General features: G+C 40.4%; 1 protein-coding gene across 6 annotated transcripts in view; it reads left to right on the top strand.

The window, feature by feature from the left end:
* Window positions 1-12,495, top strand: part of KCNQ4 (potassium voltage-gated channel subfamily Q member 4) — a 169,260-nt gene that overhangs the window by 65,445 nt on the left and 91,320 nt on the right. For 5 of the 6 annotated variants that reach the window (XM_072136634.1, XM_072136633.1, XM_072136632.1 and 2 more), the window contains exon 2: window positions 2,303-2,393. In XM_072136634.1, coding sequence (XP_071992735.1) covers window positions 2,303-2,393 — 91 coding nt within the window. Of the gene's footprint in view, window positions 1-2,302; window positions 2,394-4,112; window positions 4,221-12,495 lie in introns of those variants that run through there. The other variant, XM_072136635.1, reaches the window with a different exon arrangement.

Below are 12,495 nucleotides of genomic sequence, written 5' to 3'. Positions count from 1 at the left end.
TAGGTGGTTCGTGCATGTAAAAAATGCAAAAAAGCCAATAAAGAAGATTTTATTTTCAAGGAATGTGCCGCGATCACCTTTTCTATTTCTGGATTGATCAAATCTCGGCCAGACCTAGCCGACATCGCGATTAGCACTCCCACCCTCACTGGGATTCTGCAACAGCACAAGACGCCGTGGATTGACGCTGAAAAGGGGGTGAGCTGCATTCTGGAGGGAGAGGACATGTTCCCTTCCCTCACTTTTTTTGCTTATAACTAGAAAAGTAGTTGCATGCAGTGGTATTTTCTACACAACCATTCTGTTTTGCTCAGTACTTTGTATTGGTTTTTATATGTCAAATGAGGAATGGCAGCTACAGAGAGAAAGTATGAATGCTGAACTAAAATACAAGACATAAAAAGGGATGTGTGTTCTTCCTGTTCCTGTTCTTCCTTATAAAGAATACCCCACTTCCCTCCCAGGGCCGAGACAAAGGGTCATATTGTGAGGCTCAATTCTGCTGATGACCACCACCACCATCCAAACAGAAATCAATTGTATGTGCATCTATGAGATGCACATACAGATGATAAGGAGAGTGGTGTCCTGTGTTCTTTAGTACAGATGAGACGGCGCTGTCTGGCTGAACAGGCCACCGCTTCTCTCTCGGCTATTGTCTCTGTGGCTGCAGCACTTCTGCTCTCAAACTTCAGTAGACGCAGTGGATAGAAGTGCAGGACTGACGTGAAGCCTAACACTGATCCTCTGCCAATTAGTGTTAGGCCTCGCTATGCTCCTTCTCCAGCTCCCAGCACTCTAGACGGTGCTATGTGTGGAGGAGTCTGCTGCTTTAGGACCAATTACCATTGCAGGAGGCTACGCACCAGATGAAACTGGGTATAACCTCCATAAGTGGGGGGATGGGTCCTGTATACTGTGAATAGTGGAGGGGCAGGTGGTACTGTATGCTGTCAGTGAGAGAGGAGGTAACTGGTCCTGTGTAATGTGGTATAGTGTGGAAGTCCAATATGATGCACTTCTCTTGTCCCTCTATATTAATGTCATACTTTTATATTAATGTAATGTGTTGGTTGCACTTCTATAGTCATGTAATGTGCTGGTCGTATCGCTGTATTCATATAAAGCACCCTAGAAGTGGCTGCATTTCCACCCCTTTTTTTTGCTGCAATTTTACAGTGTATGTGTATGGTGAGGTTTTGGGGGGTTGTGCATAATATTTCTGGTCCACCAAAGGAACCAGAACACCTTGTCATGTCATGCCCTGTTCTAATCTATTAGATTTTATATGAGTTATATATTGTACAGAAAGCCCAATGAATGGCAAGAAAGACACTTTATGCCATCTATGAAGTGAATGTTGTCATAAGACTACATTTTATATATGCATTAGGAGATTTCCCTTTGAAACCAATGAATTAGATGAGAGAAAAGAATATCTAAAAGTCTTCCAGGATTGGAAAAGAAAAACAATGCCTCTAGTGTGACCCTAAAAATAAATCAATGCCTGACTTTGAAGAAGCCTTGTGACATGTCTCAGGATAAAAAAAACATTAAGTCAGCTGAAAGCAGTGACTTGACTGCTTAGGGTTATCTTATTTTTTTATCTACAACAAGTGTACTGACATGTATCAAGCTCGTTGCTCCCTCTATTGGCCATATACATCTATTACAGCCTTAATAGATGAACTACTGTTACTTTACTTTGCAAACATTCATGTCGGCAAATCACGGTACAAATGAAGTTTATACTGCAGTCAGTGAAAAGTGTTCAAATATACAAAAACATAAAATTTATAAAGTGTAAAAAGTTTCCTGGGTTGAAACCACAAATAGAATTTCTGGATTTAGATATACAGGCGGTCCCCTACTTAAGGACACCCGACTTACAGACAACCCATAGTTACAGACGGACCCCTCTGCCTCTGTGACCTCTGGAGAAGCTCTCTGAATGCTTTACTATAGTCCCAGTCTGCAATGATCAGCTGTAAGGTGTCTGTAATGAAGCTTTATTGATAATCCTTGGTCCAATTACTGCAAAAATGTATCAATTATAAAATGTACAGTTTCGACTTACATACAAATTCAACTTAAGAACCTCCGGACCCTATCTTGTATGTAACCCGGGGACTGCCTGTAATGCATAATATACAATCCCCAAATTGTCAGCTGTAGAATACAACTTAACCATAGTAGAATCAAATACATATATGTTCTTCTGAATGACACTGACATATTGCTATATGTATTATAATTTTTTTTTAATCTGTATGTTTGACATCACTTCATCTTCTCTTTACAGATTCTTACTTGTGTTCAGCTGTCTGGTGCTCTCAGTATTCTCCACAATTCCTGAATATCAAAACTTAGCAAATAAGGGCCTGTTCATACTGGTGAGTGATTGATTTTATTTTTTTAGGCGCAAAAGTGTTGCGGATAATTTATAATGGGTTTGCGCCAGAAAGAACAGATGTTTCCAACTATCCCAACGTCTTTTTTGGCGCAAATGGGCGTGGCCTGTATTTTTCACATCATCTGCCACATTTATGTTGAGTTTGTCAGCTTTTTTAGGCGCAATTTTTGGCGCAGAACAGACCAGGAAAAAATTGGCATTAAATCAAAAGAAAAACAGGCACCCATATAATTTTTATGGCGCCTGGCTGATTAATTCCATCTGCACTTTTGGTCAGTATTTTACATGATTAATTTAAAAATGTGTCATAAATAGATGCATCTTCTGTATCATATTTTGTCAATCTGTTTTGGATTTTGGCTTAAGAAAGAGATGTTCAGCAAAAACTGGTTGTTCATTTGTATTGTCATGTCATAAACTGTAAATTGAAATATGCACACTTCCTGCGTTTTGCTAGCAGATTGCAACTCTGACTCATGGGGGCACATTTACTTACCCGGTCCTGTGGAGTTAACGAAAGTGCATTGTCCGTTTATAATGCACTCTGCCGCGATTCACTAAAATTGTGCGCCCGATATCCTACCCACTCAGGTACGACAGAGTTCACCTTCTTCTTCCTGGTGCATGTAAGTGCTTGATCTTTCGACACAATATGAAAGTTAAATCCCGCGCTCAGTCCGAATTAGTCGGATCGTCTGACAGCACGCCCCCCGATTTCTGTCGCATGAAAGCTGGCGCAGCTGCTCCACAATTCGATTGCGTACGCCACAATCCCAATGCAGACACCTGTTATATACATGTCCCAGCAGTGCAAATCCCGAACACGTCAGAAAAAACTACAAAAGAGGGGTATTTGCAATCCTCAGGAAATAAGCCCCATTGCCTAGTTATAAAATGGAATTTTGTTGCCCTAAATGCCTATTTCCCAGTATATTTACACCTTACCTCCATACATTTGCCATACTAGCAAAAACAAAACACACTACAGGCTGTCCCCTACCTAAGAACCCCGAATGACCCCTAGTTACAAACAGATCTCCAATTGTCACAGAGACCAAAAAAAATGTGTCCAGGGTTACACTTATAAAATATACAGTTCCGACTTACATACAAATTCATCTTAAGAACAAACCTATAAAACCTAATCGTGTACATAATTAAGGGACTGTCTGTACTTTACTATGCATACACATAATTTCTTGTGCATATCATTTGCCACAAACATCTTGCCTGTGGTCCATTGTTTGCAGCTCTTCTGTGATCAGCATATGAGATCTACTCATACACCAAAGACGGCACAAAAAGAATTCTCCTGGTTTTGAATCTTGGAAAGTCATCTCATACAGAAGTAAATAAAGAAGTGTTCTAGCCATTGTTTTAACAGCTAGAACACTTTCAAAATATACATTTGTGTGCATTAGGCCTGCATTATTGTTCTGTTTAGCTCAGACAGAGGGCACAAATAACACTGAAACATTCAATATTGCCAAGGAGTGCATACACATTACTTGTAGATGGTAAGGCCATACAATCTGCATCGTATCATAAATTAGCACAGATCGCTAATCACCATAATAGGAGAAAATAACAGGTCCATGGTAAGTGTAATACTTACAATCAAGTCTTACGAAAATAATTTCAACAAGCCCAAGAGGCTACATTTATAAATTACAATGACATTGTAGCACCTTATCTGTAGGAATAGTTCAAACGACGGTCTCGGATGTATCCAGAGCATCCGAAGATTTTGATGAAGAATATTTAGCGTCCTTGAGGATTTTTTTATGCACTTTTTATCTGATTTTATGTGAGTAGAATTGAAAATAAATTACTGAATTGGTGGAACTGTGTACGCTATGTCCGTATATGTTTTTCTCTATATAGCGGGATATGCTACTAGGAGAATTTAAAGGACACCTGTCATCAGCTCTGTGTCACTTGTCCTGTCACTACTACCTGTAGGAGCAGCTCACAAGGATCCCATCCTAGTCGTTATCTAGTCATTTCATACATTAATCATTGCAAAATCATAATTTCTTTATTATGCAAATGAGGCGGGTCACATGGTCAGAGGCAGTGATGTCACCCCTGTTACCCCTCCCCTCTCCTCCCCCTGCTCAGGTCTGTGTGTAATGTATAGTAAAGCATTGCTAGTGCGTGTGCTGTATCTGCTGACATGCTGCATCCTCCTAATACACAGAGACACAGACCTCAGCTAAACAAGTACCTGACATGTTCTGCTATAACATGGCTGCCTGGAGCTGTTGTATCTCTCCTATACACACACACATGCACACACAGGCTGCAGGGGGCGTGGCCACCAGCAAGCACATGGAGCAGCCATTACATGGAGCAGCTGTCAGTCAAGCACAGGGGGTGTGGCTGTACCTCCCACTCATGAATAAGCTGGACAGCTTGAATATGCTAATGACTCATTGGACATTTCGCATGTCATTTGCATACAACTTTAGGACCTCATTGCTTAGGTTTACAGGCATGTAGAGGGACAATGAAGGGATAGAGGCAATGCTTTCTAATGGCAGTTTATGAAAATCTATTTAGTTTAGGGGGGTTATTTTGCCTGACGGGTTCTCTTTAAGGACTAACATCTAAGCGGTTCCGTGTCTGGAGGGTGCCTTATTTTTCATCTGAGGCGTTTATGGTTCAACAGGTCAAGGGACTCCATTGGAAGATATACAAGTAATACGTATGAATTTGGAATAAAACTGAGGAACTAGAAGATTATATAGAGCTCCAGTCACATTGCTTAATATCGTAGTATATTGTATGATTGATCAGGCCTAAAAAAATTGTATACAGATGGCCCCCAACTTTAGGACAACCACTAGTTACAGATGGATCTCTCTGCCCTCTCTGGCCTCTGTAGCTCTCTATGTGCCTTACATTGATCAGCTGTGAGTTGGGGGTTATGCCACGAAACTATTTACTACAAAAAGCTGTCAAAGAGGTTAAAATATTTCAAAAATCTATTTGCAATGGTTACCTGGAAGTAAAAGTACCTTTCTATTTGTTATTATGATGATTGTTCAGCCTCTATTCTGCTCCACACAGAAGCAGATGTGGAAGGGGCCTAGCGATCAGCCTTCAGAGTCTCCTTCCACCTGCTGTGCTCAAATAGTCCCTGCATTTACTGATCCCCAGCACAGCAGGAACCTGCTATTGTGCTGTGTGTCACTGACACTGCTTCCTCTCCTTTTAATCATTGTCAATATATACTTGAATAAGAAAATAAATTATATATATATATATATATATATATATATATATATATATATATATATACACAGTAAGAAAAGATCCAAGGAGCACTATCAAAACAGACAATGGGTAAACAAAAATAAAAAGTGGGTGCACGCCTAAGAGGGCCGGGCATCAGGTCCTTCAGTTATAGAGACAATGGATTTATTCCATGTAAAAGAGCAACGGTTTGGCTCCAAACAGTGAGCCTTTAGCAAGCTCACTATATATTTTTTTAATATATATACTCGAGTATAAGCCGACCCGAGTATAAGCCGAGATCCCTTATTTCAACACAAAAAACTGGGAAAACCTATTGACTCGAGTATAAGCCGAGGGTGGGAAATGCATTGGTTACAGCCTCCCAGTATATAGTCTGCAAGCCCCTGTAGCATACAGCCTGCCCAGCCCCTGTAGCATACAGCCTGCCCAGCCCCTGTAGTAGGAAAAAAAATAGATGGCACATGCCCACCAGTATATACCCAGCCTCTACCCTCTAGTATATAGACAGCATCTGCCCCTTGTATACAGCCAATAGCCCCCTGCCCCCAGTATATAGCCAGCAACCTCCAAGTATATAGCCAGGAAGTCCCCAGTATATAGCAAGTGCCTGTCCCCTCGTATATAGCAAGTGCCTGTCTCTTCATTTATAGCAAGTGTCTGTCTCTTTCTATCTTCAGCTCCCGCGCAGTCCTATCGCATACACCATGACGTCAGCCGCTTGCTGACATCATAGTGTGTGCCGATGGCGGTGGTATGTGCTACATAGCTACGGGGACTCAAAGAGCATTAGGATTTTTCAGCACAATTTAGGGGGGAAGCCGGTGCTCAGTCGGACCGTGCGCCAGATTTAACATGCAAAGTCCAATAGAAATGTGTCACACGCCCCATGTTAAAAGTGCACCAAAAAAAGTTGGTGTACTCTGTCGGAGCAGTGCAGGGGGCACGAGATTCATGAAGAACGGGCGCCAGAAATCCTGAATCTGGAGCCCCCTGCACACTACACAGGTCACTGCACATAGTACACACTACACAGGTCGCTGCACTGTTTTTAGTAAATGTGCACCTGTATTCTCACAGCATCATGGTCGGTCAGGCTGACATGCATGGCGGAAGTCTAGGTGGGTGCAGGGGAGGCAGACCCGATGTGTATCATCACTCCAAAGTGACTTCCTCAGGTGTAAGTGCCACTTACCTCTGAGGAAGTCACTTCAAAGTGGGGATACACATAGAGTTTGCCGCCCCTACATTATTCTAGACCTCAGACATATTTACACTTTACTGTCCGCCTGACCGACCAGGATGCTGTGAGAATACATTGTTTTGCTCTACTTGTATGCATTGATTGTACAAAATTAGGTGCATTAACATGGACCTTTTTAGTTGTTTTTATGACTTTTACTAATAAACTTTTGTATTTTTGTATGTTACTTTGGGGCCGTTAATTGCATCGCTTTCTGTGTATTTTGTAAGGAATTGCAACTAAATCACTAAATCGATAGATAGATATGAGATAGATAGATAGATAGATATTAGATAGATAGATGACAGGTGATAGATAGATAGATAGATAGATAGATAGATAGATAGATAGATAGATAGATACATGACAGGACTCCTCTGTGCAGCAGATGTCTGACTGCAGTTACCTTGTATCTACTGCTGGAAGCTCCTGTGGAGCTGGTAAGCAGTGGCCATCACAGCACAATCTCTGCCCCTCCTCCTCTCTCACTCCCTATTGGCTGCAGTGTGTCAGCTGATCTCTCAGTGTGGAGAGGAGCAGTGAGCCCATGGAGTGATCTGTAGTGCAGAGCAGCTGGGGGAATCCTTGTGCACAGACTCAGCCAGATCAGCTGTAGCTCAGGGCGGGACACAGCTACCAGCAGGGGGCGCCAGCAACCAGGACAAAAGGAGTTATCTCAGTAAGGCTGCAGATTTTGTAATAAGTGTAAATGGTGAAAGTACTTGTCAGAATGCATTGGACCCAATTGCAGCCATTTGCTATGGTGACACAACCCCTTTAAGTTTTATTGATAATCCTTTTTCCCATGACAGCTCAAAATTTTGAAAATTCTATTTTCACTAAATTAGTTGGATTGTAGTTATATTGCACTAAATTGTATCAGTTAATAATTAGACTCCCTGGGTTAATGTACCAATGGGGACCTGAAATAATGGTAAAAAAAAAAGTGAAATAAAAATAAAAAAAATTAAAATTGCACCCCTTTCCCTAGAACACAAATTAAAAATAAACAGTTAAAATGATAAACATGTTAGGTATTGCCACGTCCCAAAATGTCCGATCTATCAAAATATAAAAACAATAATTCACAGAACCCGGAAAAGAACCCCAAACGTCCAAACCCCCACTTTTGCCATTTTGCAACACATAATCTTACACAACTGAAGTATGGTAAAGTTATTTGTGTCAGAATATGTGAAAACTACTTATATTTTTAGTATTATTTTTTTTTTAGTATTAAACATACCAAAACCTTTATAAAATTGTAGTTTCCATTTTTTGGAAAACGTATAGATTCTTTATTCAATCCATTAAAAAATAGAAGCAAAATACAGATCACTGAAAGACCTACACGTTTTGAACTATTATAAATGCAAGTTCTTACTAATGGTCATCTAAAAAGTTAGTTGACTGTGATATTTAAATACTGGAAATGATCATGTGATGCTGCAGGCGCATGCCAGATTATAGACACTACACCGGCAGGGGCATGCGGCAAAATTGCCACATCATGATCCATAAGTATAATAAGCAGAAATATTACAATAATAGATGAGCACAATGTGTAATTGTAATATTTATGCTTATTTTATTTACCTATATATGATAGTGATGAAGGAGTTTTCACATATGTGCCTGCCGATGGAGTTTCTGAACGCTGGTATGCGCCTGTGCCATGGAGATCTCGTGTTTCCGGTAGTTAAGTATCAGCATCTACTAACTTTTTAGATGACCATCAGTAAGATGCTGCATTTATGATACTTTGAAATGCTTATGTATTTTTGTGATCTGTATTTTGCTGCTGTTTTGATAGAATTTTTTTTACTGTGTTCAGATGATAGAGATAGATATCGCTCCGCCCCACTTCAGATGCATTGATAGGGATACTTGTGGCATTACTGCTTTTTATACTACATGTGGGCGAACTGACCAACAATTTTCTGTATAAATAATATATCTCTGTGATTGTACCAACCTAATGAATATAAGGACAAATAAAAACTGTAATTTTTTGGCAATTTTACCTCATATGGATTTTTCCAACCTACCTTTACACTGAACCAAATATAAAATGGTGTCAGAAAACCTAATATGGGAGAGATGTAAAGGTAAAATTGTTCTAAACCAAATGATGTAACGGACAAATGAACTTCTAAATAATGACTTACCAGTTCTAGGTTTTCCTTCTTCATACATCTTCCTATTACAGTGATGGCTAACCTATGACACGCGTGTCACTGCTGACACGCGTAGCCATTTTCACTGACACGCGGCTGCCTGAGAGTTAAGTTTCATCCTACATGACCAGGTGCAGTAGCCAGGAGGCTGAGAGATTGCACTGAGCTCCCAGCACTCCCCCCTACTCCTCCTTCCCCGGGCCTGCCCCTCCCCATGTGTGAGCTGTGCCTAGTGTCTCCAGTCAGCACAGGTATCAGCACGGGGTACAGCAGGAGAGGTGACCCGGTCGTAAACCAGGGAGACTCCTCTGCAGCTCCTGATAGTTGTGGTGGGGGGGGGATGGCAGCACAGTCAGAGGCCACATCTCTGCTGCCTTGTGTGATGTCCCAGCAGCTGCCACCTCTACACTGACCATCTCCACAGCAGGGACCAGGGAGGACAACCACTCTCATCATACAGTAAGTAAGGTCAGTGCACAGTATGATAGAAGACAGTCATCAAGGCTTGTGTGTCAGTTTTGTGACGTACAAGCCCTGAAATAATCATAACGCCTTGCAAATCGCCAGACATTGCGATTATTTTGCTCCTCACGCCTTCTCCATGCCAAGAGGGCATGAGAGAGATGCGGACAGCGACGCCTACACCCACGCTATAACCTGTGATTTTTCATAACTGAAAGTTTGCAGGTTACTAATCTTTTCCACACCTGTCTGATTGTAACCGATCTATTACAATGTGCGAATTGCATATAATAATAGATGATGTGGAAAATCCCCATATACTGGCATACTGTAGTATGGCAGTACATGGTTGGATCAATCAGACAACCTACGGTTAAAGTACCCTAGAAGTTAAATAATTATACATATTTGTTATTTAAACTATAAATATCATAAAATTTAGTTTTTTTGTCAAGGTGACACACCACCCGAGTTATGCTCGGTTTTTTGGCAAATTTTGACACACCAAGCTCAAAAGGTTGCCCATCACTGTCCTATTAGGTTTTAGGACTCTTCACCATCTATTCATCTGGGCTTATCTACATAAGTCCCTTTTAACTTGATTTGCATTATGTATCCAGTCCCCCTTCTCTCTTTTCCAAATGGCTGACGTCAGGAGTACTTACTCCGGAGGCAAAGTCTAAATTAAGAAGTCCTTGTGTCTCTCCTTTGATTAAGCACAGTTATCTTTATGGAAAGGTGCTGGAGATAGCAATGGACACATTGCTGATGTTTGGGAAACCAGACCCACTTAGAACAGTCAGATCGATAGATTGAGAGAATAGATCAGTGTCAACTACTTGTCCGTCATAACACAGACTGCCCTGATATTCCCGCATAGTCATTTTATTACTGAGGAAGGAGGATATGACCTTATAATGTTATCCTTATAACAAGTCTTTATTGATCCCTAACACCAATGCTTTTTCCGTTCTTGTATTTTGTTTTTACTCCCCAGCTTCTAAAATCCATTGCTTTTCATTTTTCCGCTTACAGAGATGTTTATTAACTGCAGGGTGTATTGTACTTCCTAGTGGCACCTCTTTATATTCTGTGCAATGCGATGTCAAGTTGGAAAGAAAATGTAATCAGTGCAATTGACAAGAAAATGCAATTGTGCCTCTGTTTTATGGTTCTTATTTTGCCTTCCAAATAACACATCCACGTTAATCTTTGCGTCAGTCCAATTATAGAGATGCTAAATTTATAGAGTTTTAGTTAAGATTTTATAAATAATTTAGGCCCCGCACAAAAAAATGTATTTGTGTCACTGTATTATGACAACCTTAACTTTTTTATATTTCACTGTATGGAGCAGTATAAGGTGTCATTTTTGTGGGCCAATCTGAGATTTTCATTGATACTATTGTGGGACCTGTCCAACCTTTTGATAAAACTTTAATAGCAGTTTAAAATATTTATAGATTGTGTATTTTGGGTCCTGGGGGTTACCTACAATGTTTAAGAATTTGTTATACATACACCGAAGATCAAAATTAGAGTACAATGTATAATCCATTGATCAACATTGGATATTTTTTTTTGTAAGGGGAACACCATGCCTGTAGAACAGTGTTTTATCAAATAACCAAAGTCTATCAACATAAAACCTTTATTTATCAAAAAAGTGAGTGTAGCATGACTGTAGCAAAGGGAAAGGTTATATTGAAATTTTCTGAAGGTTACAACAGTCACCATGGCGGATTAAGACTGCCATTGGTTCCTGGGCTCTGGTCTGTATGAATATTATAGCCCCTACAAGCCTGGAATTCACTTCCTACATATGGTACTGGAATCAAGATTCTAGGAAAATGGAGGATGCTGTCTGCTTTCAATCTGCGGTGTCAGGACCTCTGGAGGACCTTCAAAGGTCATGAAATGGCTCTTGTTTACATGTGTATTGAGAGCAGAAACAGATGTACTAGGATTTCATTGGTGAAGGAGTATAAAATTTAGTGGTTTAGGTGGCCATGGGCTCCATAGAAGGCTTGGGATCTGGGCTACCGCCCAGACCGCCTGTGTTATAGTCCAATACTGACAGCCACCAATCAGTAGAAAGTGTACAGACCTTTGCTTTCAATGACTTCAGCACATCTACGGCACATCACTAGTCTCTTACACTGCACTTGTGTGACTTTGGTCCACTCTTCTTCCACATTTCTGTGACTGTTAGATCATAACTCTGGGCTGACCATTTCATTATTTCAATGTTTTCTATTTTAAGGAACTGCTGTGCCTGTTTTGCTAGTTTGCACAGGGGGCATCGGGCTGCATGAAAATTACTGGTTAATTGAGTAGCGTCCGCAAGGAAAGAACCATGATCTCATTTACATTGTTTTAGTATATATTCAATTTATGAAATAATCTTTAAAAGGGTATTCTCATGAAGACAAGATTCTTAAATATACTTATGAAAACAAAATAACACATTCTTTAATTCACTGTTAATAACAAAAATACAGAATCTCACAGATATAATTCCAACCTTTCTCTATTAGTTCTGGTATTTACAATTTTGTTGCCCTGGAAACAACCGTAAATCTTCTGACTATGGTTGGATTCTCTTGTCTGCACGATGCAGTGTTCTCTGCCTCCAGCCCCTCCCCCCTGCATCATAAGACCAGCTCAGACACAGCGTGTGAGCAGCGTGCATAGACTTACTCTACTAGCTAGTCAGCTAAGGTCTTTACCTGGGAGGGGGGCATGTAGAAGTGCTGACAGTGTTATAATTAAGTTAGCAGAAATGAGAGTGTCATTGGGATTCATTTTTTTCTGACTATTTTGGAAAATTGCAAATTTTGCACCTTTTTGGGGACATTTTGAAATGTCCACCAGGCATTTGTTTATCGTTAGTAAGACACATTTATCTTCTATTCCAGATGTGCTAAATGTTTTGAATGACA

The sequence above is a fragment of the Engystomops pustulosus genome, chromosome 2 (assembly GCF_040894005.1).
Source record: "Engystomops pustulosus chromosome 2, aEngPut4.maternal, whole genome shotgun sequence".
NCBI classification, from domain to species: Eukaryota; Metazoa; Chordata; class Amphibia; order Anura; family Leptodactylidae; genus Engystomops; species Engystomops pustulosus.
Note: the sequence above shows the minus strand (reverse complement) of the source record. Positions and strands in the feature narration are given on the sequence as shown.